Source organism: Carcharhinus amblyrhynchos, chromosome 22 (assembly GCF_965287045.1).
Source record: "Carcharhinus amblyrhynchos chromosome 22, sCarAmb.v2.hapA, whole genome shotgun sequence".
In the NCBI taxonomy this organism is placed as follows: Eukaryota; Metazoa; Chordata; class Chondrichthyes; order Carcharhiniformes; family Carcharhinidae; genus Carcharhinus; species Carcharhinus amblyrhynchos.
Genome location: NC_137345.1, coordinates 37,807,615 through 37,834,870, shown reverse-complemented (window position 1 = coordinate 37,834,870; position 27,256 = coordinate 37,807,615). Strand labels below are relative to the sequence as shown.

At 46.5% G+C, this 27,256-nt stretch overlaps 1 protein-coding gene across 1 annotated transcript in view; it reads right to left on the bottom strand.

Moving 5' to 3' along the window:
• The window catches only part of LOC145357069 (adiponectin receptor protein 1-like), a 29,472-nt gene extending 11,539 nt beyond the window's left edge, over positions 1 to 17,933 (bottom strand). The window contains exons 1-6 of the mRNA XM_080210153.1: positions 17,864 to 17,933; positions 14,451 to 14,622; positions 10,170 to 10,295; positions 4,690 to 4,861; positions 4,173 to 4,359; positions 3,012 to 3,199 (exon numbers count right to left, since the gene is read on the bottom strand). Of these exons, the coding sequence (XP_080066279.1) occupies positions 3,012 to 3,199; positions 4,173 to 4,359; positions 4,690 to 4,861; positions 10,170 to 10,295; positions 14,451 to 14,622; positions 17,864 to 17,901 (883 nt within the window). The 5' untranslated portion in view covers positions 17,902 to 17,933. The remainder of the gene's footprint in view (positions 1 to 3,011; positions 3,200 to 4,172; positions 4,360 to 4,689; positions 4,862 to 10,169; positions 10,296 to 14,450; positions 14,623 to 17,863) is intronic.
• Positions 17,934 to 27,256: the final 9,323 nt, after the last annotated feature.

Here is a 27,256-nt window from a genome sequence, read left to right as displayed (position 1 = left end):
GGAGCAGTGGAGGATCTTTAAGGAGATCTTTCTTGGTGCTCAGCAGAAATTTATTCCGATGGTTAAAAAGGACAGTAGGAGGAGAGGTAATAAGCCGTGGATAACGAAGGAGGTGAAGGAAAGTGTTAAATTAAAAGCGGAGGAATTTAGAGTAGCTAAGAGCAGTGGGCGAGAAGAGGATTGGGAAAGGTTTAAATGTCAACAAAGATTGACAAAGAAGTTGATAAAGGAGGGTAGGAGAAGCTATGAGGCTGGGCTAGCACTTAATATAAAAAAGGATAGCAAGAATTTTTATAAATATATAAAAAGGAAGAGGCTGGCTAGGGTGAACGTTGGTCCTTTAGAGGATGAGAAAGGGGAGCTAGTGGTAGGGGATGGGGATATGGCTAAGGTCTTGAATAACTTTTTTGTTTCTGTCTTCACGGAGGAGGACGTGAATAATTTGCCGGGTGTTAGCGATGGAAAGGTGGTAGGAATGGAGGGTCTTAATGACATTACTGTTACTAGAGAGGTGGTGCTCGACAGACTGGAGGGGCTGATTGTGGACAAGTCCCCAGGACCGGATGGAATGCATCCGAGGGTTCTGAAAGAAATGGCGGAGGTGATAGTGGATGCCTTGGTGGTTATTTTCCAGACGTCGCTGGATTCCGGGGAAGTGCCGGAAGATTGGAAAACGGCTAATGTTACGCCGTTGTTTAAGAAGGGTGCCAGGCAAAAGGCGGGGAATTATAGGCCGGTTAGTTTAACGTCTGTGGTAGGTAAAATGTTAGAATCCGTCATTAAGGAGGAAATTGCGAGGCATCTTGAAGGGAATTGCTTGATAGGGCGGACGCAACACGGTTTCATTAAAGGGAAGTCGTGTCTGACAAATTTACTGGAGTTCTATGAGGATGTGTCTAGGGCAGTGGATAGAGGAGAGCCGGTGGATGTGGTCTTTCTGGATTTTCAGAAGGCGTTTGACAAGGTACCTCACAAGAGGTTATTGCAGAAGGTCAGGGGACATGGAGTTGGGGGTAGGGTGTTAGCATGGATAGAGGATTGGTTGTCAAATAGGAGGCAGAGAGTGGGGGTCAATGGGTGCTATTCGGATTGGCGGTTGGTGACTAGTGGGGTGCCCCAGGGGTCGGTGCTGGGGCCTCAGCTATTTACCATTTATATAGATGATCTGGAGGAGGGAACCGAGTGCAGGGTGTCGAAATTTGCTGATGACACCAAGATTGGGGGAAAGGCAAATTGTGCGGAGGGTGTGGAGAGTCTGCAGAAGGATCTAGATAGGCTGGGCGAATGGGCCAGGAAATGGCAAATGGAATTTAATGTTGGCAAGTGTGAGGTGGTCCACTTTGGTAGGAAGAATGGTAGGAAGGACTATTACTTACGTGGCGAAAAACTGCAGCAGGCGACAGTGCAGAGGGACCTCGGGGTCCTTGTGCATGAGTCGCAAAAACCCAGCTTGCAGGTGCAGCAGGTGGTCAGGAAGGCGAATGGGATGCTGGCCTTCATAGCGAGGGGGATTGAATATAAAAGTAGGGAGGTCTTGCTGCAGCTGTATAGGGCATTGGTGAGGCCGCAGCTGGAGTACTGTGTGCAGTTTTGGGCGCCGCACCTGCGCAAGGATATTTTGGCCCTGGAGGGAGTGCAGAGGAGGTTTACTAGGCTGATACCGGAGTTGAGGGGATTGAGCTATGAGGAGAGGCTGAATAAACTAGGCTTGTACTCGTTAGAGTTTAGAAGAATGAGGGGAGATCTCATTGAGACGTATAAGATGATGAATGGGATGGATAGGATAGAGGTGGAGAGACTCTTCCCGCTCAAAAAAGACAGTAGGACTAGGGGGCACAGCCTCAAGATAAAGGGGAGGCGGTTTAGAACGGAGTTGAGGAGGAACTTCTTCACTCAAAGGGTGGTGAATCTCTGGAATTCTCTGCCCGTTGAAGTGGTGGAGGCTGCCTCGCTAAATATTTTTAAGAAGCGGGTTGATGGGTTCTTGATAAGAGAGGGGATTAAGGGTTATGGGGAGAGGGTGGGAAAGTGGAACTGAGCCACAACAGATCAGCCATGATCTTATTGAGTGGCGGGGCAGGCTCGAGGGGCTAGATGGCCTACTCCTGCTCCTATTTCTTATGTTCTTATGCAAAGACTTCATTTTAAGATACTTCTGCCTATGCAATTACATTAAATACTAGGTTAACTAATGCTGCTTGACTACATTTTAAAACTCAGAAGGCATGCTGGGTTAGCTAGAAATTGACTGCATTTTTGAAAAGTACAATGCAAGCAGAACAGGCTTTTCATAAGCCAAACAAAGTTTTTCATAAACACCCGCAAGGCTGGTTTCTCCAAGTTAGAGACATCATATGCCAAACAATTTCAAATCATGTATATTGTAGTCACAGCTTTGTGTGTTCAGTTCAGTTTAGCTTTGTTTTTGAGTTCTGTTTTGATCAGTACAGGACTGGCAGAAGAAGCCAGAATCTATCTCTCCCTAGCTTTTTTTTTTACGTTTTTAATTTTAATTGTAAGTTCTGTTCAATATAAGAAATTCATTTAAACTCTGTCGTCATCTATTTAAAGGAATGGATAGATCCTGTACAAACTTCATACAGAAACCAAACATTTGACCATACACAATACACACATTGATTGTACATGGTGTGATGTATGCACACAAATATTTAGAATCAACAATGGTGTATTTTACAGATTCTTAGTGCTACACTGGGTATAAAATGACAGCACCATGTAGCGAGACGTGAGGAGAGAAAACACTGGGAGAAAAAAAGAATTTGACCAAGTGTTTGGTTCCTTTTGTAATCGACTATGATATTAGTAGCCCAGCCCATGTTGTGAATGATCCAGAGCTGAAAAACAAGGCAGAGTGCAGAGCTGATGTGACTGGTTGTCATTAATATCCAACTAAATTGATACAAAAGGTGACCCAGTGAAGGGGTCGAGATAGTTGAAGCTTCTCTAAGGCTTCATTCTCTTCACACTAACCTTGACAAGACTCTCACCTGCTCTTGTTAGCCGATGTTTGGGAGTTGCAAATCGATCCCACTGAGCCACAATGATGGCTGATATTCCCAGAGCACAAACAATGCCGAGGTAGATGAGCCGGGGCTGGGGGGAGCAGTAGAAGGAATAGTATAGCCATGGTACAAAGCTGCCCATGATAAGCAAGGCAATTCCTGAATAGTCCAGTCTGGGAACAAAGAACAAACACGAGAGACAGAGCAAAAATGATCAAACACTCCAGTCATATGTCAATATGTGGGCAATAAACACATTTTGAACTTACGTTGCACCTTTAGTGTCATATAATCTTCAAAAATGTTTCATAGGAGTGTTAACAAACAAAACTAGACTTTGAGATGCATAAGCAGGTATTAGGAAAGATGACCAAAAGATCAACAAGATAGGTTTTACAGAACATTCTAAAAGGAGGCGAATGGACCAGAGTGGGAGGGGAGGGTGGAATGGAGGGGAGGACAGAGGGCTTGGGGGAATTTGGTGGGGGGCGGGGGGAGTTGTTCGAGGGAAGGCCCAAGGCCTTGTGGGGGGGGCAGGGGGTGTGGTGCCTGAGGGAGGTGTGTATAGTGAAGGAGTTTAGGGAGGGTATGCTATGGTCTAGGCCTGGATGTGCAAGAGGTGCAGTCATCACAAGAGGTTATAAAGCTGGAAGAAGTCACCAAATTCCCAAGGGGTGAGGATACTGAGAGATGCAAAAGCAAGGGCAGATGTTGAAAATTGAACAGTTGCTCAATTGGAATGCAATGTTGGTCACTGAACACAGATAGCAAAATGACAGGATATACCAGCAATTCATCAGTCTGTGGAGAACTTGTATACACTCTACAAATAACAGAATATAGCAGGACTGTGCACTCAGTTCTGCCAGGACATAATGTAGAACCACTGTAGACTGGATTGCTAATCTGTCACTCACCAGATACATCCCACTGAATCACCAGCTCACTGACACTGGCCACAGTGCAGCTATAACCCAGTGAATCACCAGCTCACTCCACTGGCCACCGGGCCGTCTTTTCTCATGACCTAACCTGCATAGTCAGCCCCCTCTACGCACTATTTAAACTAAGAATATTCAGAATGTGTTACTGCAGACTAGAACCCTCACCACCCCACTGTGCAGGGTCTAGGTACCCCATACTCACTTGGAGAAGGTTCTGGAGACTTTCTCAGAGTGACAGTAGACCGTGTGGAAGAGCCAGGAGAAGCTGAGGCAGAGAACAGCTCCCAGAAAGAACATGCCGAACACCACCTTCTCCTGCAGAGGGGCCATGAAGTACATGTTTGGTCTCAACAAGGTCAGGATTCCCAGGCCCAGGAAGAAGACAAAACCTGTGAAAGAACTGCAGTTAATGAAAGCTCATCAACCAATATACTCGGCTAAAATGCATCTGCTTTGGAAACCTGTTTGTCGTGCACTCATTCATACTCTGATTGATACTTCATTCACACTGCTGTTTTCACTCTCACCAGCTGACATTTACCAAACCAGACTGCACAAATCTCCCAGAACTGTCTGTCTCCATTGTCTACATCATTCCTGTCTCACATTCTCTCCTCCCTCTTCTGATCACCTCTCTCCCTATATCACAACTCCTTCACTGTTGCTGAATTAAAATCCTGGAATTCCCTTTGCAGATGTGGATTCTTTCTTTCCCTTACCCAGCAGATGTGTCCAGATGTTCCCTGTTTCTGTGTGGATCCTGAAGATACTCTTGAAACAAGCTCGGAAGGATGGCATAGGTGGCCTGTGACCATACAACAAATAATCATTGTCCTTCAGCCAATCTGGAAGCACGTCATAAGGGATCACTCGCCAGCGACCTTCCCAAACCTGCAACACAGTGTCATGGTTATCACTGGCACCAGTTATCTCTTGCCCCCCATACCAGCTATCAGCCTCATCGATACATTTTAATATTGTATTTTTAAACTCGCTTAGAGCAGATAACCTCACTGTCTGGTAATCAGAAACAGTTGTGGGTACCAGCCATTTCCATGAAGATACAGAATGCACTCTCATCAACCTCACACTTAGCAGGGTATCGCTCTGTGGAGGAATTCAGACACAGAAGGTTCCTGGGATAGACGCACTGAGGAACAGGAACAAGTGCAGGTCAATGTGAATGAGATTGACAGGCGAATGACCTTAGTGTGGGACGGAGCAGGAGGTTTGGAGAAGCAGAGGTCAGCACAATCTGGAGCTGATCAACAGTGTCCAGTATTTTCAGAGGTGATGGCCTGTTGTAGGAACAGGTAGGTCATCTTATGAAGGCGGACAAAGCAGGTCTTAGCAGGAAATGCGGAAGTGGCGATGTGAAGAAGGGAAAAGCAGCCATTGCTGGATGTGAGCCAGCTACATTGTGGATCGATACCACTGGAAACGTGTATTGGCAGTGTCATGGAACTAGGTGACAAAGATCAGAAGATCTGGTGGAATAATGCTTAAGGAGTATTAGAATCATATCTTTCGAGACTGATTTATTTCTTTTCCAAAATGGAAGGACAGCATCAGCTGTACATGTGGATGCTGAACCTGTTTTTAAAAGGTCATAAATTCACCTCAAAACTGGCAACAAACAGCCCTCTGTCAAGAAATGACCTGATCTTTATGGTACTTGAAGAACATCTGGGTGATTGTTTTGAACTGCAATCATTTTAATGTTGGGGGGCAGGAAGGGAGGAGCAGGAGAGAAACTGATACGGCAACGGTTGGTAGTTTGTTAGAAGTCACTTAGGAGAAAGAGAAAAACTTGAAACTGCTGGCTTTGAAGGCAGTCTTGATGGGGAACAAGTTGAGGAAGAAGGTTACCCTAACTGGCAGTCTCTAGCTTGCCTAAAATGGTGCATGTTATCAACTTGTAGACATTGAATCCTCATGAGTGTAATCGACTTGCATTTGGAACAACAAAGCTGAGACCAGCTGGTGGGAACATCCAAATGTCCACCAAGACTAGCAGCCCATCTTCACACTAGAGAACTATAGGTCAACAGCATCAAAACGCTGCAAACATTGTCCTTTACCAAAAATAATGCCCATTCTCTAAATTCCATTTCTGCAGGGAAACTGTTTGTCCTTTATTTGTGTCTGTATGAGCTGAGGGAATTTTTTTAGGAAGAGATAGAGGGTTATACTTCCCGATTACAATTGTGTGTTAACCAATATTTGCAAATTGTTAAAATATTGGTTTCTAATAGACAACCATTCTGAGTTTACTGAAAGCAGCACACTATAGTCTCTCTTAATTTGGTCGCTAGCAAGGGAAAACATTAAGCTTTTAAAATAATGGTAGGGTTTGCAGAGTAGTAGAAATGCTAGATTATACATACACTCTTACCATTCCTGTCATAACAGAGATACAGAAACTAGTCTGAATAAATTCAAGTTGGGACTTCCATCAAAGATAAGCTTGTACTGCTAGAACGCGACAATGACACCGCTTGCGGTTAGAACAAGCTACAGATGCGACGAGGCCGTGTCACTGACACAGAGCGCAATGAGGCCGTGTTACTGTGTATAAAAACGGAACAGCAATAATCATGGGGAATTTTAACCTACATATTGATTGATCGATTCAAGTTGGACGTGATGGACTTGAGGAAGAGTTCTTAGAATGCCGTTGAGATAGTTTCCTCAAACAGTATGTTACAGAACCTACGAGGGAGTGAGCTATCTTGGATCTGGTCCTGTGTAATGAGACAGGTAAAATTAATGATCTCCTTGTGAGGGATCCTCTTGGAATGAGTGATCACAATATGGTTGAATTTCTGATACAGATGGAGGGTGAGAAAGTAGGGTCCCAAACCAGTGTGCTCTGCTTGAACAAGGGGAGTACAATAGGATGAGGGCGGAATTGGATAACATAGACTGGGAGCGCAGACTAGTTGGTGGGACAGTTCAGGAACAGTGGAGGATTTTTAAGATTTTTTTCAGTACTCAGCAAAAATATATTCCAATGAAAAAGAAGGAATGCAAGAAAAGGAATAACCAGCCATGGATAATTAAGGAAATAAAGGAGAGTATCAAATTAAAACCAATGCATACAGAGTGGCCAAAATTAGAGGGGAATTGGAAGATTGGGAAAGCTTTAAAACACAACAAAGAACTACTAAGAAAGCAATAAAGAAAGGAAAGATAGATACAAAGTATAAAAACTGATAGTAAAAGTTTTTACAAATATATAAAATATACAAATATAAAAAGTGGCTAAAATAAATATCGGACCCTTAGAAGATGAGAAAGGGAATTTAAGGATGGGAAACGATGAAACGGCCGAGGCTTTAAACAAGTTTTGTGAGTCAGTCTTCACAGTGGAGGACACAAATAGCATACCAATAATTGACGGTTGTGGGACTGTAGGGGGTGAGGACCTTAAAACGATCACTTTTACTAAAGAGGTAGTGCTGGGTAGGCTAATGGGACTAAAGGTAGACAAGTCCCCAGGTCTGGATGGAATGCATCCCAGGGTACTAAAAGAAATGGCAGAAGTAATAGCATTAGTTGTAATTTATCAAAATTCACTGGACTCTGGGGAGGTGCCAGCTGATTAGAAAACAGCTAATGTAACGCCACTGTTTAAAAAGGGAGGTAACTACAGGCCAGTTAGTTTAACATCCATAGTTGGGAAAATGCTGGAATCTATCATTAAAGAAGAAATAGCAGGACACCCGGAAAGAATGGTTAAATCAAGCAGACGCAGCATGGATTCAAAGGGAAAATCACATTTGACAAATTTACTGGATTTTTATGAAGATACAGAGGGACCTGGGAGTGCAGGTTCACAAATCCATGAAGGTTGCGTCACAAGTGGAGAACGTTGTTAGGAAGGCATATGGGATGTTAGCCTTTATAGGAAGGGGCATAGAGTATAAAAGCTGCCGTCTAATGCTTCAGTTGTACGGAACGTTGGTTAGACCGCATTTGGAGTACTGCGTCCAGTTCTGGTCACCTTACTACTGGAAGGACGTGGAGTCTCTGGAAAGGGTGCAGAGGAGGTTTACCAGGATGTTGCCTGGCATGGGGAGAGTGGGTTACGAGGAGAGATTGAAGAAACTGGGGCTATTCTCCTTGGAAAGACGGAGATTGAGAGGGGACATGATAGAAGTATGTAAGATACTGAAGGGAATAGATAGAGTTAATAGTGAGAGACTGCTCCCTAGACTGGGTACGAACACGAGAGGTCATCATTTAAGGGTGAGAGGGGGGAGGTATAATTTGGAGGTGAGAAGAAGGTTCTTCACGCAGAGAGTTGTGGGGGTCTGGAATGCGCTACCGAGTAGGGTGGTGGAGGCAGGAACGTTGGACTCGTTTAAGATGCAGTTAGATAGGCACATGAGTGAAACGAGAATGGAGGGATATGGTAGGGGCTATTAAATAGGGTTAAACCTCGGGAGACACCGGAAGGGCAGGCTGTATGATTAATATTTTTTGTCTTTATTCCACAGGTGGAGGTCCACCTCGTGTCAAGCGAGGGGCATGCACACGGCGGGTCGTGCGTGGGCTGCTCTTGGAAGTCCGGGAGTGGCCTAGTACTTCATGTCGGTGTGTGCGCTTGATCCTGGACCGGTAGACGGGCGCCGCAACAGCTCAGTGACTAGCACTGCTGGCTGTGCAGACACATGGATTTGGGCCTGTGTCTGTGGGAGTTTGCGCATTCTCCCTGTGGTTGCGTGGGTTTCCTCCGGGCGCTCCGGTTTCCTCCCACACCCCAAAGATGTGCTCTTAGGCTAATCGGTTTTTACCAAATTGACACTATTTCTTCCCTGAATCTGACTGAGTAGGGTCCCATTCGTAGACATGCAGGGTAGAATAGGTGTAGGGTGATGCAGCGGCGCGGGCTCGTTGGGCCGAAGGGCCTGTTTCCCGTGCTGGGTTGTTCTTTTGTTCTTTATGTAGTGCAGTTGACAGAGGGGAACTGGTGGATGTGGTGTTTTCAGATTTCCAGAAGGCATTCGATAAGGTGCCTCACAAAAGGTTGCTGCAGAAGATTAAGGTACGCAGAGTTGGGGGTAAAGTGTTAGCATGGATTGAGGATTGGCTATCTAACAGAAAGCAAAGAGTTGGAATAAATGGGTGCTTTTCTGGTTGACAGTTGGTGACTAGTGGCGTGCCGCAGGGATCGGGGCCTCAGCTTTTTACCATATACATAGAAGATCTAGAGGAGGGGACCGAGTGTAAGGTAACAAAGTCTGCGGATGACACAAAGATGAGTGGGAAAGCAAATTGCGTGGCAGACACAAAGTCTGCAGAGAGATATGAATAGGCTAAGTGAGTGGGCAAGGAGCTGGCAGATGGAGTATAACGTTGGCAAGTGTGAGGTTATCCACTTTGGTAGGAATAATAGTAAAATGGACTATTATTTAAATGGTGAAAAATTACAACAAGCTACTGTGCAGAGGGACCTGGGGGTCCTTGTGCATGAATCACAAAAACTCAGTTTGCAGGTGATCAAGAAGGCAAATGGAATGTTGGCCTTTATCACGAGGGGGATGGAATATAAAAGCAGGGAGGTCTTGCTGCAATTGTACAAGTACTGGTGAGGTCACACCTAGAGTACTGTGTGCAATTTTGGTCCCCTTATTTGCGAAAGGATATAGTAGCTTTGGAGGGGGTACAGAAAAGGTTCACCAGGTTGATTCCGGAGATGAGGGGTTTAGCTTATGAGGAGAGATTGAGTAGACTGGGCCTGTATTCATTGGAGTTTAGAAGGCTGAGGGGAGACATTATAGAGACATATAAGATAATGAAGCGGCTAGACAGGGTAGAAGCAGAGAGATTATTTCCACTTAGAATGGAAACAAGAACTAGAGGGCACAGCCTCAAAATAAGGGGAAGTCAATTTAAAAGAGAGTTGAGGAAGAACTTCTTCCCAGAGGGTAGTGAATCTTTGGAATTCTCTGCCCATTGAAGCTGTGGAGAATAATTCATTAAATGTGTTTTAAGTCACAGATAGATAGATTTTTGACCAATAAGGGAATTAAGGGTTATGGGGAGCAGGTGGGTAAGTGGAACTGAACCACTATCAGATCAGCATGCAGCGAGACCGCGTTACTGACATTGCACGCAAAGAGATTTTCATTGGACACGTTTGGAATTTTTTTTAACTTAAATTTCACTTCAATACTGTGTTGCTGAACTGTACCTTATACACAAATTCCTCCATCTTCTCCATTGCGTGATGAGCCTGTAGAGGCAGGGTTAGGACTCGGACTTCCTCCTCCTCCTCCTCTTCTTGTTGTGCCGCAGAGTCTGTCTGGAATTCCATGCCCTGCAGCATAACAGCACTATCAGTCAGTGTGTTACCTGGGATCACTAACATTCTGTGCCTGAAACTAACCGCATGCTTCATATTTATATACTTAACTATTAGTTTCTTTTACTGTCTTTCTGCTGATCTCTTCTGTACACACAGACCCTTGCTGGCAACAATACCATTTCTAACACCTTGCCCAAGGGGTCTCTCTCCTGCTAGACTGAGTGTAACAGACTGCAAACCAGAGTTTCATTGCTGAATTTGCTCTTAGCGTCAGATAAAAGCAAAATACTGCCAATATTGGAATCTGAAACAAAAACAGAAAATACTGGAAAATCTCAGCAAGTCTGACAGCATCTGCAGGGAGAGAATAGAGCCAACGCTTTGAGTCTAGATGACCCTTCATCAGAGCTAAGAGCATTAGACTCGAAACATTGGCTCTATCCTCTCCCCACAGACGCTGTCAGACTTTCCAGCATTTTCCGTTTCTGCACCTAGCTTCATCTGACATCTGTACAGATTATTCAATATGATTTTCTGGATGGTGAATAGAACAGGAGCTCTGACAAACATTTCCCCATCCTATGGGTATTCAATGGCTAATGGTGATCCTACTCAGATTAGCCTTGTTCCTGCAAGCTCAGAGTTAATGTAAGTTCAAGGACTGAATCATGCGGGGTACAGAAATATTTACAATAAATTGCTTAATGCTTCTAGTTCATGAGCAGCAGCATATCAACAAAAGCCCATTTCCATTTTAAATCTATCTGATTCAAGTTGTCACAGGTTCGAACCCAACTCCTACTCAAGATGAGATTTCAGGGCAGTACAAAGAATTGTTTAAACAGCACCTTTTTTGGATTTGGACATTAAACTAAGGCCCCCAGGTTGATGGGAAAATCCCTGCACATTTTATTCAGAGAGCTATTGGTAACCCAGCCAATATTGTATACACAATCACCATCAGGTCTGCTCTTCATCAGATTCCTTTTTTGGGATCTTGTTGTTTCCATATTTGCCTACAAGGCGGCTTGCATTGATACAGTGCCTCTCTTATCTTCAGAACATGCCAAAATGTTTTACCGCCCTGGAAGTGCAGTCACTATTTCAATGGAGAAAGTTCTCACAAACAGAACTGGAATCATGGTCAGATTAATGGTACTGGTAGAGTGATAACCCTCCCGATATTCTTTGAAATGGCACCGCTGTCCGCCTGAGAGAGCAGATAGCACTCCACCTGAAATGTGGCACCTTTGAACAGTGCAGCACTCTCTCTGTACTGCACTGGAGTGCTGGCCTAGATTTCAAACACATATTTCTTGAGTGGGTCAATGATGAATAGAAGCAGGATACAGGAAAATCTCGGACAACAAAAGATTGTTAAAACGTGAACTGATGAGTCAGCCCAGGTTGGATAAGAACATAAGAAATAGGAGCAGGAGTAGGCCATCTAGCCCTTTGATCTTATTGAATGGCGGGGCAGGCTCGAAGGGCTAGATGGCCTACTCCTGCTCCTATTTCTTATGTTCTTATCCAACCTGGGCTGACTCATCAGTTCACGTTTTAACAATCTTTTGTTGTCCGAGATTTTCCTGTATCCTGCTTCTATTCATCATTGACCCACTCAAGAAATATGTGTTTGAAATCTAGGCCAGCACTCCAGTGCAGTACAGAGAGAGTGCTGTACTGTTCAAAGGTGCCACATTTCAGGTGGAGTGCTATCTGCTCTCTAGCTCAATGTGAGATGAGAGGAAGGCTGAAGTTACAAGATTCACAATATTCCTCAAGTGTGGGAATCACAAAGGTTGGTGTAATTATAACAGTTCCTTTTAGTCAGTGTCAATGGCGATTCTTCACTTGCTGACCCCCTCTGCTCCAGCAGACAGACCTTCCATCTCTCTCATTAATACATCCATTTGCCCTGAGGCTGTTCAAACACCCACACTTTTCTATGTCCATATTCAAGTTCTACATCACAGGTCACAATGCTTCAAAGTTTTCAATCTTCTGCAAATTTTGAAATTGTGCCCTATATCAGGGAGAGAAGAGGTCCCAACATTGACTGCTGTGGAACTACACTACAAACCCTCCCCAGCCCAAAAAACATTGATTAACCAACTAACACAGAGACTGCAGTGGTTCAGGAAGACAGCTCACTGCCACCTTCTCAGGGTCAATTAAGAATGGATAATAAATGCAGGCCCAGCCAGTGACACCTGCATCCTATAAAATTATTTTTATATAATATTTCCTGTTACTCAGCCAATTCTACAAACATGTTGTCACTGTCCCTTTAACTACACGAGCTATAACTGTATCAAATGTCTTTTAGAAGCCCACATATACCTGATCAACAGCATTATCCTCATCAATCCTCTCTGTTACCTCTTCAAAAGATACACGCAACCTAGTTAAACATGATTGACCCCTTAATAAATCAATGCTAGCTTTCCTTAATCAGCCCACATTTCTCCATGTGACTATTAATTTTGCCCCAAATTCTAGAAGTTTCCCCACCACCAAGATTAAACTGACTGGCATGTAGTTGCTGAGCTGAACTTTATATCCTTTTTTGAACAACACCACCCGAGTCTGAGGAAGACTGAAAAATTATAGCTAATACCTTTGCAATTTCCATTCTTACTTCCCTTAGAATCCTTGGATGCATCTCACCTGGAACTCTTGCCTTACCAACTTTGAGATAGCCTATCGAACACGTCCTCAATTTTAAACTAATCTAGTTTAACCATGGCCTATGCAGCATCTTCTTCCTTGGTAAAGGAAGAAGAACATTCATTTAGTACCTTAACCATGTGTTCAGCCGATACGTGTAGATCCCTTTTTGCCCCTTAATAGGCCCCACTCCTCTTTTTAATCACCCTTTTACTATTTATATGTCTCCTTTGGTATTATAGCTTTAAATTAAGGGGTGGTAGTTATAGGACGGATGTCAGAGGTAGGTTCTTTACCCAGAGGGTGGTGGGGGAATGGAATGCCCTGCCTGCTGCAGTTGTAGATGCGCCTAGTTTGGGAGCGTTTAAGAGGTCCGTGGATAGGTTTATGGATGGAAAGGGATTGGTTTAAGTTAGAGGGTCATTGCTTTTTTCTTAATTGGTCGGCGCAACATCGTGGGCCGAAGGGCCTGTTCTGCGCTGTAATGTTCTATGTCTATAGAAGACTTTGGAATTCCTTCTTATGTCGGCTGCCTGTCTCTTCTCATGCTCTCTCTTTGCTTCTCGCATTTGCTTATACACTCTCCCTCTGAACCTTCTGTACTTAGCCTGATTCTTGGTTGCATTATCCACCTGATATTGGTCCTTAGCACTTTTTTCTAGATTTGTTTGCCCTACTTTCCCCTTTGTGTGAATAGACCTTGACTATTCCCGAATTATATCTTTCATTTTTCCTGTCGGTATTTGATTCCAATCTATCTAGGTCAGATCACTCCTACCCAATTGAAATTGGTTTTCCCTCAGTGAATTCTAGTTCGGGATTGTTCCTCGTCCTTTGCCAACACCAACCTAAGCCTAATGATATTATAATCATTGTTTCCTAAATCTTCTCCCACTTGATCCACTAGACCCTCCTCATTCCCAAGAAACAGCAGTGCCTCCTTTCTCATTGAACTTGAAACATACTGCTGTGGAAAATTGTCCTGAACACACTCTAGGACCTCTTGCCCTTCTCACTGCAATTATCCCAGTCTATATTAGATAACCAAAGCCCCTTTTATAATTGCTCCATGAGTCTTGCACCTCTCTGTAATTTCCTTCCAAATGTTTAGTCGAGTACATACTGGAAGAGGTATATTCAGAAAGACAGCCCAGAGATCAGACAGATGGGACAGCAAAATATCAGGATCTCTGACCCACAAAGTGGAACAAAACACTAACTGAGACGGAGCCACAGATATTAAATGAGACACCACTAGTCAGTTATTCTCCACATTGGGGCGTTCTCTTGCCATACACAGATCAACCTCAATGAGAAAGCTTTTTGTTTCAGTAGAAACAGGAATGAGTTCAAGGTTGCAGTCTAATGTCAGCCTTGGGATGATAATTATACATCAAGCCAACTTCATGTTTGCAGCTTGATGCCATTCAAATTCTGAGAATACAGCTTTGAAATTTTCTCTCGCCTTTCTCTGCCCTTATCCTTCCCGATACTTACTGTCGCTGAATCTCCCCCAGCCTGGGAATCTGCTTTCTCCTCCATTAGTTCCGTTAATTCAACATCATTTCTCTGGTTGACATTGCCGGAGTCTCCACATGCTTCACTCTGTGATCTCTGGGCAGGCATGGATAATGCAGACGGATCTCGCTCCTTCACAGCCTGGGGAAGGCTAGAGTAAAATAGCAAATTGGCGTAGCAAAGAATATAAAGATAGTGCGAGGTCCTACCACACCTATCTGCCTACAGAGCATGTACAATCTACTCCACCCATTTAATATCCATCCAACCCCACTACTTAAGACTTGACATTAAGGTCAGGGATAAGGACTGGGCTATTTCAGCCAGAGTGTCACGTCAACTATTATAGCTACATTAACCCTTTCAGCTGTTGAGTAATCATGAACTGTATGCTAATACTTTACCGCACTTATATCTTCAGTCCTCCAGCATTTGTATCTTTATTCCCCACCCAATCTCTGCAACCTCCACCAGCCCTACAACTCACTGAGATCTCTATGTTCTTGCAACTCTGGCCTCCCACTTCCTATCTTCCATTATTGATGACCACAGCTATACAAGCCATAAAGTTTTATCTCCATTCCCACATTCATCACTTCTTCTCTCACCTTTAACCCCCAAATCTCTATCTGCTATATAGCCCCACATCCCATCAAGCCCCTCCATCTCCTTGATCAACCTATCTCAATATCTTTCATTAAAAACCAAGAGGAATAAGAATAGGCCAAGTGTCCTTAAACCAAGTCCACCTTTCAATAAAATTATGACTGATTTTTAATAACAATTGTCCAATCCCTGTACTCCATGATTCCATAAGAGACCAAAATTCTTATCAGCTTGAAATATATTCAATTACAGTGCATCCACAATCCTCTAGGAAATCCTCTCCCCTCTCCCAGTCGCCCTGCCACCTCTCCCCTCTCCTATTCACCTCAATACCTTTCCCTCTCTCCCATTCACCTCAATGTCTCTCCCCGACTCCCATTCGCCCCACCGTCTCTCCTCTCTCCCATTCACCTTGATATCTCTCCTTCTCCCCATATTTCTCCCCATCTCCGTCCACCCCGATATCTCTTCCCTCCCTCAGTGATGTCTTCCTTGCTTCACTGAACTCAAATAAAGCCTTCCATAGATAAGGAGATCAAGCCTGTGCGAATACTCCAGGACTGACCTCACCAAACATCAGTACAATTGCAGCACCACTTTCATTCACTTCCACTCTTCAGTTAAGCAAATCGCAATCTCATCCTTCTCAATTTTCTCACTGTCTCAATCTTCAGAACTCATGCCCATTCATTTCCACTATGATTCATCTCCAAAATTTCCCCTCTCTCCCATTTTGCTCTGAAACATCAGCCACCAACCCAGAAGATCCCTCCCATATATCCCTATTTCACACTTCTCCAGCTCTATTCCTATTCACATCAGGTTAATTGTTGAGGATTAACCGTGCAATGCATCCTAAACTTTTATTATTTGCTAGCAAGGAGAACAGACACAGTGACTTTCACAATGATGTTCTATTGATTTTACCGGCAGTTACAGTTAATTACAGCAAATGAAAAACAAACAACATTCAATAGTTCACCAATCTTGGCATAGCTTTCTTCCCTTTCTTATTCATTAGAAAGCTGTCTCCTTTATAAGTGTAATATGTCAACATATCCTGCTTTTTGGTATTTGTCATGGTAATTTTTCCCAGTTTCATCCTGTGCCCAAGGCCTGGAATGCAAGGTTTATGAACCTGACACAAAGTTAGGTCAGTCTCCAAACCCATTAGCTGCTCTCCCGCGCCTGTCCCCTGCTCACTCTCTCCCCCTCTCTGTACCCCACTCCCTCCCTCTCCGTTCCCTGCCACCCCTCCCCCTACCCCCCCTTCACCATCCCCTCCTCCTCCTCCCACCCCCACCTTGGCCGTCCACTGCTCCTCCTCCTCCTAGTCCCCCTGCCCCTCCGTCTCCCTTCCCCTCCTCCTAGTCCCCCTGCCCCTCCGTTTCCCTTCCCCCTCCTCCGACCCCCCTCCGCCGTCCCTTCCCCCTCCTCCGACCCCCCTCCGCCGTCCCTTCCCCCTCCTCCGACCCTTCCCCCTCCTCCGACCCCCGTCCGCCGTCCCTTCCCCCTCCTCCGACCCCCCTCCGCCGTCCCTTCCCCCTCCTCCGACCCCCCTCCGCCGTCCCTTCCCCTCCTCCGACCCCCTCCGCCGTCCCTTCCCCCTCCTCCGACCCCCCTCCGCCGTCCCTTCCCCCTCCTCCGACCCCCCTCCGCCGTCCCTTCCCCCTCCTCCGACCCCCCTCCGCCGTCCCTTCCCCCTCCTCCGACCCCCCTCCGCCGTCCCTTCCCCTCCTCCGACCCCCCTCCGCCGTCCCTTCCCCCTCCTCCGACCCCCCTCCGCCGTCCCTTCCCCCTCCTCCGACCCCCCTCCGCCGTCCCTTCCCCCTCCTCCTACCCCCGCACCTCCCCACACCCGCCATCCCCTGCTCCTCCTCCTCCTCCCCCCCACGCGCCCCCCCCACACCCGCCATCCCCTGCTCCTCCTCCCCCCGCGCCCCCCCCCACACCCGCCATCCCCTGCTCCTCCTCCTCCCCCCGTGCCCCCCCACACCCGCCATCCCCTGCTCCTCCTCCTCCTCCCCCCCGTGCCCCTGCTCCTCCTCCTCCTCCTCGTGCCCCCTGCTCCTCCTCCTCCTCCTCCTCCTCCTCCCCCCCCGTGCCCCCTGCTCCTCCTCCTCCCCCCCGTGCCCCCTGGTCCTCCTCCTCCTCCTCCCCCCCGTGCCCCCTGGTCCTCCTCCTCCTCCTCCCCCCCGTGCCCCCTGCTCCTCCTCCTCCCCCCCCTGCCCCCTGCTCCTCCTCCTCCCCCCCGTGCCCCCTGCTCCTCCTCTCCCCCCCCTGCCCCCTGCTCCTCCTCCCCCCGCGCCCCCCCACACCCGCCACCCCCTGCTCCTCCTCCTCCCCCCGTGCCCCCTGCTCCTCCTCTCCCCCCCGTGCCCCCTGCTCCTCCTCCTCCCCCCCGCGCCCCCCCACACCCGCCACCCCCTGCTCCTCCTCCTCCTCCCCCCCCCCACACCCGCCATCCCCTGCTCCTCCTCCTCCCCCCCCACACCCGCATCCCCTGCTCCTCCTCCTCCCCCCACACCCGCCATCCCCTGCTCCTCCTCCTCCCCCCCACACCCGCCATCCCCTGCTCCTACCCCCCCCCCGTGCCCCCACTCCTCCTCCTCCCCCCCCGCGCCCCCCCACACCCGCCATCCCCTGCTCCTCCTCCTCCCCCCCCCACACCCGCCATCCCCTGCTCCTCCTCCTCCCCCCGCGCCTCCCCTCCCCACCCGCCGTCCCTGCTCCTCCCCCCGCCCCCGCCCGCCGTCCCCTGCTCCCCTCTCTCTATCCGGGTTTACCTCGCTCTTTTCTCAGTCTGTCGCTCCGGTCCCGGCATCAGCTTCACTTCCCCGACTCCGGCCCACCGTCGCTTCCGGGTCACGTCGTGACCTTACGCAACTGCTTCCGGAAGGTGAGAAAGCAGGCTAAACACTGATTGGTCAGAGAGTGACCACTGTCCGGCCCGGACACTCCTGGCCTTCCAGCAAAACACATCATCCGCCACAGCTCACTCACTGTGAGGTATGGAGTGCCCGAAGTTGTGTGGTTAGCATAACAGAAACAATCCGTCCAATATAAATCTCTCCATTGGTTACCATGCTGTGTCACACTGGCAATACTATAGAAAACGTTCCAAAAATACAAGATAAATGGAGGCAGACTGTTTGCTGGTCGTTAATTGAACTTTTATAAATTCATCTAGTTGTTCACCGAATGATAATCAGACCCTGTTGCTTAGATTCCCATTACTCTCCATACTTTTGTGACCTCCAAATCATACTCGGGATGGACCCCTATCTTCTAATCTGTGCAAATTTGAATTTATTCTAAACGTTGCCAATCGCGACAATCTCACATCACAGCTGCTTCTATCGCCTCTGTACTCATTGACATTCCCTAGCTTCCAGTCCAGCAACTCCTCAAATTAAAGTCTTAATCCTGTTAGGGGTGAGAAACTATCTCTGATCTCTTTCCGCCCTACGCTCTTCAGAGGACTCCAATTCTGGCTCTTGCACATCCCCTACCTCAAAGCGATTTTTTTACAGTGTTAGTGTTCAACGAAAGTATAATCCGTGATAAGGAAAGACTGTAGAAAAAGGAATAATCAGCCATTTATATCTAAGAAAATAAAGGAGGGTATCAAACTGAAAGAAAATGAACAAAGTGGCAAAGATCAGTGGGAAACTCGAGGATTGGGAAATCTTTAAAGATCAACAGAAAGCCACGAAAAAAGCTATAGAGAAAAGTAAAATAAGATTATGATTAAACTAGCTCAGACTATAAAAACAGCAAAAGTTTCTACAATATTTAAAAGAATAAAGAGTGGCTTTGGTATTGGTCCTTTAGAAGATGAGAAGGAAGATTTAATAACGGGAAATGACCAAGACATTGAGCAGATGTTTTGTTGGTTTTCAGAATGGAAGAAATAGCATGCCAAAAATTGATGACAAGAAGTCTATGAAGTGAAGACCTAGAAACAATCATTATCGTTAGAGTAGTGGTGTTGGGCATGCCAATGGGACTAAAGGTAGACAAGTCTCCTGGCCTGATGGAATGCATCCCAGTGTACTAAAAAAGATGGTGGGGAAATAGCAAATGCACTTGTGCTAAGTTACCAAAATTAGAACACAGAACATTACAGCACAGAACAGGCCCTTCGGCCCACGATGTTGCGCCGACCAGTTAAAAAACAATGACCCTCTAACCTAAACCAAACCCTTATCATCCATAAACCTATCCACGGATTTCTTAAACGCCCCCAAACTAGGCGCATTTACAACTGCAGCAGGCAGGGCATTCCAATCCCTCACCACCCTCTGGGTAAAGAACCTACCCCTGACATCCGTCCTATAACTACCACCCCTTAATTTAAAGCTATGCCCCCACGTGCTAGCTTTCTCCATCCGAGGAAAAAGGCCATCACTGTCCACCCTATCTAAACCTCTAATCATCTTATATGTTTCAATAAGGTCCCCTCGTAGCCGCCTTCTTTCTAACGAAAACAACCTCAAATCCCTCAGTCTCTCCTCATAGGACCTTCCCTCCATACCAGGCAACATCCTGGTAAACCTCCTCTGCACCCTCTCCAAAGCCTCCACATCCTTCCTATAATGTGGGGACCAGAACTGCACACAATACTCCAAGTGTGGCCGCACCAGAGTTTTGTACAGTTGCAACATGATGCTGCGGCTCCTAAATTCAATCCCCCTACCAATAAACGCCAAGACACCGTATGCCTTCCTAACAATCCTATCTACTTGATTCCCAACTTTCAGGGATCTATGTACACATACACCTAAATCCCTCTGTTCATCCACACTATTCAGAGTCCTACCGTTAGCCCTATACTCTACACATCCTTTATTCACTGGACTTTGGGGCTGTTCTGGCAGATTGAAAAAAAGCAAATCTGACAGTACCGTTTAAAAGAGGAGGTAGACAAAAAGCAAGTAACTAAGGGCTGGTTAACTAAGTTTCAAGCATTTTTCCCACTACACAAATTATCAAGGAAGAAATAGTGAGACATCTGGATGGAAATTGTCCATTGGAAGACATGAGGATTGCAAGGTGGATGAGCAAACTGCCCACGGTACAGTGGTGCAGGGAGAGGTCAAAGCGGAAGATGTAAAGAGAAATGTAGTGGTTATTGGGGATGGTGTAGTTAGGGACATAGACACTGTCCTTCGTGACAAAGATAAAGAATACCGAAGGGTGTGTTGCCTGCCTGGTGCTCGGGTCCAGGATGTCTCATCTGGGCTGCAGAGGAACCTGGAGTGGGAAGGTGAGAATCCAGTTGTCGTGGTTCACGTGAGTGCCAATGACACAGGCAAAGTAGGAACTAAAGATCTGCAGAGGAAGTATGAAAAGCTGGGAACCAAATTAAAAAGCAGAACCAACAAGGTGGTTATCTCTGGATGACTACCTGAACCACACGCAAATTGGCACAGGGTAAATAGGATTAAGGAGGTGAATGCATGGCTCAAGGATTGGTGTGAGAGGAATGAGTTCGAATTTATGGGGCATTGGCACCAGTATTGGGGCAGATGGGACCTGTTCAGATGGGATGGGCCTCATCTGAATTGTGCTGGGACCAGAGTCCTGGCGAATCGTATAACTAGGACTGTAGATAGGGCTTTAAACTAATTGGGGGGGGATTACAAAATCTAAAGTAAAGAAGAGGGTACGTGAGCAGGTTAATGTTGAGGATGTTCCACTAATTAAAGGAGTAGGGGGCACGAGAGTTTCTACAAATAAGGTCCAGATAAAGGCTGGTATAAAGACACTTACCTGAATGCACAAAGCATTCGAAACAAGGTGAATGAGCTGAGAGCCCAAATCAGCACAAATGAGTATGATCTAGTGGCCATTACGGAAACGTGGTTGCAGGGTGACTGGGACTAGGAACTGAATATCCAGGGATATCAGACATTTAGGAAGGACAGACAGCAGAAAAAAGGTGGGGTAGCTCTGACAATAAAGGATACTATCAGGGCGATAGAAAGAAAAGATATAGGGTCCAAAGAGCAAAACGCAGAATCGTTGTGGGTGGAGATAAGGAATAGTAAGGGGAGAAAGACACTGGTGGGTGTGGTCTATAGGCCCCCAAATAATAATTTTGAGGTGGGGCAGGCTATAAACAAGCAAATAATTGATGCGTGCAGAAACGGAACGGCGATAATTATGGGGGATTTTAACCTGCATATTTATTGGTTGATTCAAGTTGGACGCAGTGGGCTTGAGGAAGAGTTCTTGGAATACTGTTGGGGTAGTTTCCTTGAACAGTTTGTAGCGGAACCTACGAGGGAGCGAGTTATCTTAGATCTGATACTGTGTAACGAGGCAGGTAGAATTAGGGATCTTCTTGTGAGGGATCTCTTGAGATGAGTGATCATAGAATGGTTGAATTTCTGATGCAGATGGAGGATGAGATAGTAGGGTCCCAAACCTCTGTTTGAACAGAGAGGAGTATGATGAGGGCGGAATTGGCAAATGTAGATTGGGGGTGCAGATTAGTTGGTAGGACAGCTGAGGAACAGTGGAGGATTTTTAAGGAGATCTTTTTCAGTACTCAGCAGAAATATATTTCGATGGTAAAGAAGGACTGTAAGAGAAGGGATAGCCAGCTGTGGTTATCGAAGGAAATAAAGGAGAGTATTAAATTAAAAGCCGATGCGTGCAGAGCGGCTAAAAATAGTGGGGAATTAGAAGATTGGGCAAGATTTAAAAAACAAAGAATGACTAAGAAAGCGATAAAGGAAAGATAGAGTATGAAGCTAAACTAGCTCTAAATATAAAAAATGATAGTAAAAGTTTTTACAAATATATAAAGGAGACTGTCTACAGTGAATGTTAGACCCTTGGAGGACGAGAGGGGGGATTTAGCAGTGAGTAACGAGGAAATGGCTGAGACTTTTGTGTCAGTCTTCACAAAAGAGGACACAAATAACTTACTGAATATTAAAAATAGAGGGATGGTAGGAGATGAAGTCCATAATGCAATTACTGTCACTAGAGAGGTAGTGCTTGGTAGATGAACGGGACTGAAGGTAGACAAGTCCCTGGGACCGGATGGAATGCAACCCAAGGTTCTGAAAGAAATGGCAGAAGTAAGAACAGATGCCTTTGTAATTATCTATCAAAATTCGCTGGACTCTGGGGAAGTGCCAGAGGATTGGAAAACGGCTAATGTTATGCTGCTGTTTTAAAAAAGGTAGCAGACAAAAGGCAGGCAATTATAGGGCGGTTAGCTTAACATCTGTAGTTGGAAACATGCTAGAGTCCATCAAAGAAGAAATAGCAAAACATCTAGAACGGTTTGATCGAGCAGACGCAGCACGGATTCATGAAGGGGAAGTCATGTTTAACGAATTTATTGGATTTGTATGAGGATGTGACTAGTGTGGTAGACAGAGGGGAACCGGTGGATGTGGTGTTTTTAGATTTCCAGAAGGCGTTTGAAAAGGTGCCTCACAAAAGGTTGCTGCAGAAGCTTAGGGTACACGGAATTGGGGGTAAAGTGTTAGCGTGGATTGAGGATTAGTCATCTAACAGGAAGCAGAGAGTTGGAATCAATGGGTGCTTTTCTGGTTGGCAGTTGGTGACTAGTGGTGTGCCACAGGGATTGGTGCTGGGGCCTCAACTGTTTACCATTTACATAGACGATCTGGAGGAAGGGGCTGAGTGTAGGGTAACAAAATTTGCTGATGACACGAAGATGAGTGGAAAAGCGAATTGCGTGGAGGGAGTGGAAAGTCTGCAGAGAGATCTGGATAGGCTGAGTGAGTGGGCGAGGACCTGGCAGATGGAGTATAACGTTAACAAATGTGAGGTTATCCACTTTGGTAGAAATAATAATAGGGGGATTATTATTTGAACGGTGAAAAGCTGCAGCATGCTACAGTGCAGAGGGACCTGGGGGTCCTTGTGCACGAATCGCAAAAACTTAGTCTGCAGGTGCAACAGGTGATCAAGAAGGCGAATAGAATGTTGGCCTTTATAGCGAGGGGGATGTAATATAAAAGCAGGGAGGTCTTGCTGCAACTGTACTGGGCACTGGTGAGGCTGCAGCTGGAGTACTGTGTGCAGTTTTGGCCGCCGCACTTGCGCAAGGATATTTTGGCCTTGGAGGGAGTGCAGAGGAGGTTCACTAGGCTGATACCGGAGATGAGGGAGTTGGACTATGAAGAGAGACTAAATAGACTGGGTCTGTACTCATTGGAGTTTAGAAGGATGAGGGGGGATCTTATAGAGATGTGTAAGATAATGAAAGGGATGGATAGGGTAGAGGAAGAGAGATTCTTCCCGCTCAGAAAGAACAGCAGGACTAGAGGGCACAGCCTCAAGATAAGCGGGGGGGGGGGGGGAGCAGTTTAGAACAGAGTTGAGGAGGAACTTCTTCACTCAAAGGGCAGTGAATTTCTGGAATTCTCTGCCCGTTGAAGTGGTGGAGGCTGCCTCGCTAAATATATTTAAGTCATGGGTAGATAAGTTTTTGACAGACAAGGGAATTAAGGGTTATGGGGAGAAAGGGGGAAAGTGGAACTGATCCACTTCAGATCAGCCATGATCTTATTGAATGGCGGGGCAGGCTCAAGAGGCTAGATGGCCTACTCCTGCTCCTATTTCTTATGTTCTTATTCCATTTGCACGTTCTACCATCCCCGCAGCTCTTGGGTGGTGGGAGCAATGGAATTGTTGGTTAATTCTAAGGACAGAGCATAGTTCTTGGTTGATCTTTCCAATAAAGTGGGGTCCATTATTGGAAGAAATTCTTCGTGGTATGCCAAACCTAGGGATTATTTCCTTTAGTAGGATCTGCACTACTGTGGAAGCCCTGTTGTTCGGTGTCGGGAATGCTTCGATCCACTTGCTAAACGCATCAACAATTACCAGGCAATACTTATAATAATGTGCTCTGGGTAGTTCGATAAAGTCCATCTGCAAAGTATCAAGGGGACTGGCTGCAATTGGTATACTCCCTTTGTTGCAGCCAATACATTTGCTGGGGTTGAGTTTCTGGCATGAGACAGTTCTTTGCTCATTGCTCTGCCGCCTCATTGAGTTGTGGACTCCACCATGTCCTTGGAAGGATTCTACACATTCCCTCCTTTCCAAGGTGAGTGTCCATATGTAACTGATCAATTAGCAAAGGCAGGAGGGTATCCAGAATGCTGGTGTACACCTATTGGTCAAGCCCAAGGGCAGTATCAGGATCCAGATGGCAGTGGTGCTGCCGCCAGGTGTCCCGTTCTGAGGCAGGGGCGTCCCCCTGTAGACTAAGAAGGATGGACATGTCTGGATTACCTTTGCCAGTCTGCACAGTTAAGACTCGTGTGCCCGTGGAAATAATAAGTAGCAATGAAGCCGAGGCCTGTCGAGCCGCTGCATCAGCCGCAGAGTTTCCGCAGAAGACAGGGGAGTTGTCAGTGCGATGGGCAGCGCATTTGATAATGGACAGTCGTTTGGGCAGAAGAATGGCCTGGAGGAGGTTGTCGATATAACAGAGTTAGAGAGGGGGGAGCCAGATGAAGTTTGGAAGCCCCGGGAAGCCCATAAGGCACCAAAATCGTGTGTGACCCCAGACACATATCAGGAGTCCGTATATATGTTGACCATCCTATTGGCAGACAGTGCACAGGCACATGTGAGTGCAAAAAGTTCTGCTTTCTGAGCTGAAACTGCAGGCACTAATGCCGCCGCTTCGAGAGTGGAGGAGTCAGAAACGACTACGTAACCGGAGAGGCAGTCACCAGCAGGTGAGACAGAGGAGGAACCGTATACATAAAGGATGCGATTGGGATCAGAGACAGCCTGGTCAGTGAGGTAGGGATGAGGAGAGGTCAGGAAGTGATTGAGCTCGGGGCAGGAATGGGGGGGCTCTGATAAATGAGTAGGGGCGGTATCCAAGAAGGTGGTGGGATTAAGGACGGAACAAAAGGCAAAGGTCAATAAGGAGTTGTGAAGGAGGGCAATTTCATATTTGTTTAGCCTGGGTGAGGTGTCGAGTCTGCTGGGTAGTGAGGAGAGCAACAACCATGTGGGGTGAGTAGACAGTGACTGGCTGTTGAAGGGTAAGATTGGCTGCCACAGTGACCATCAGGTAGATAGCAGGCAAGATCTGAGTACACGGGGGATATCCAAGGGCTACTGGATCCAAAGGGGATGAGTAGTAAGCTACCGGGCGTTTACGGTCACCATGAGACTGAGTCAGCACAGCCGAAGTACAGTCGGAGACATACAATTGGAACGGTCGGTCATACAGGGGACGGCCCAGGGCAGGTGATGAAGCTAAGGAGGTTTTGAGGCCATTAAACACCTCCAATTGCTCCATAGAGAGGCCAAACTTAGACGGTGCCTTTGCAGAGACCAATGAACTGAGCTTGGTCAGGGAGGCCACGTTAGGGATCCACTGACGGCAGAAGTTGACAAGGCCCAGGAACTTGCGCAACTGTTTGGGGGATATAGGGGGTGGAGTTCAGAGGATCAGGGATGTGTGGTCCGGGGTGAGGGTGCAGTTGGACCCGCTAAGCAGTACACTTAAAAACCGCACTTCAGTCTGGCACTTCTTTACCTTTGCAGAGGAGATTACATACCCTAAGGAATGAAGGGCATTAAGTAGCCAATTAATATATAATATTTCCCTAGTAATTGCCACGCATTACTACATCTCAGAGGACTTGAACCTCAAATTCTACTGACCTAGGGACTCACCTCCCAGATTTAATTTACCAAAACCCTGATGTGGGGGACTCGAACCCTCCACTTTCTTACTAATCTGGGGACTCTAACCACCAAGGCACATGTGGGGGACTCGAACCATCCACTTTCTAAAATCCTCGGGCTTGGTCTTTTTGTCAGGGGCGTTATTCATTATCATCCACATTTCCTGTGGTTTCCAGCGGGTGTAAACCTCAACAGTACCTGGTTGCCCGCCATCAAGGTTAGGATTAGGGACCTGTCGCATAGGGAATTGTCTACACGGGCGACCTGACTGCTGAGGTTCTGGATCAGAATCTGACTCTGTTTCTGTCCCCGAAGAAGAGGAATCAGTATGGTTTGAGTCTCCCACATACATATTATGTAATCTTCTTCTACGACACTTTTGTTTCTTTCTGGTTGAGCACAGTGTTTTCAGTCTTTGGGGCAGGACCGGGTGTCTTATCAACATTAGCTTTAGTCTCGCTGCAGGTACGTCCAGCTTCTGGCTGGAGGTCTGAGGATGGTGGACTTGGGGCACAGTAGGATGCAACCAGGACATGATGTAGTCCTCAGTCTCAGTTTCTTCCCCGTTATTAAAGAGGGCCAGTAATCCAGGCATATTCATGGGCCCCATTTGTTTTTCAAAATCAGTCGCGACAAGAGGCCTCGTGTTAACCTTTATATTGTGATCATGGATTTCGCATAAAGCTTTTAACACTTGCCAATGTCTAACATTGCCAGTATCATCCATCGAGGGTATGTTTCTCTTTCTCGCGTTAACCTGCCATGAATTTTGTTTCGATTTCTCATTTAATCTAGTAGCTACCTGAGTCCATCCAGACACAAGGTTTTTCCCCTTTTGAGAGGCATTTCATTTCCAAACCTCTTCCTCTGCCTTTTTACACTTCTCTAAATCCCAAGTACCCCCCAATGGCCATAATTCGTTACCCAACTTCTTATTTAGGCGTGCACTTAATCTCCGATACTTCTGAACATCCTGTGGATTTTCCTTGCATAATTTCCCCAGCTGGGTGGATGGACCCACCTTATCTAAAGTTTGACCCATACGGACTGCACAGTCTTACTCTTACATCCACTTCTGGGTCCTGACTTTCACATGGGAGATTTCTCCTCTTAACAAATCAGTCTAAGGCAGGACGTAGTTTCGTACATGCAGTTCTATTAGATTTTGATGGTTACAGGGACTCGAACCCCCACAACCGCGAAGTTAACTGCCCAATTCTCTGACAAATCGAACCTCTTTCTTGTTAACCCACTTATTTCTTACTAGGGACTCAAACCCTTTGGTATTGGCTCGTGAATTATACTGAATAAACCTGTGGACTCTCAACCTCCAGGCACGTGGGGGACTCGAACCCTCCACTTTCTTGTTACCTCTGTCTCTCCAACTGTCTTACGTCCAGATTTGAGGAGCCCGTAGGATAGTTACTAGTTTGCCAAAAGGGATTGAGATAGAAGCACAGGATGGTAGA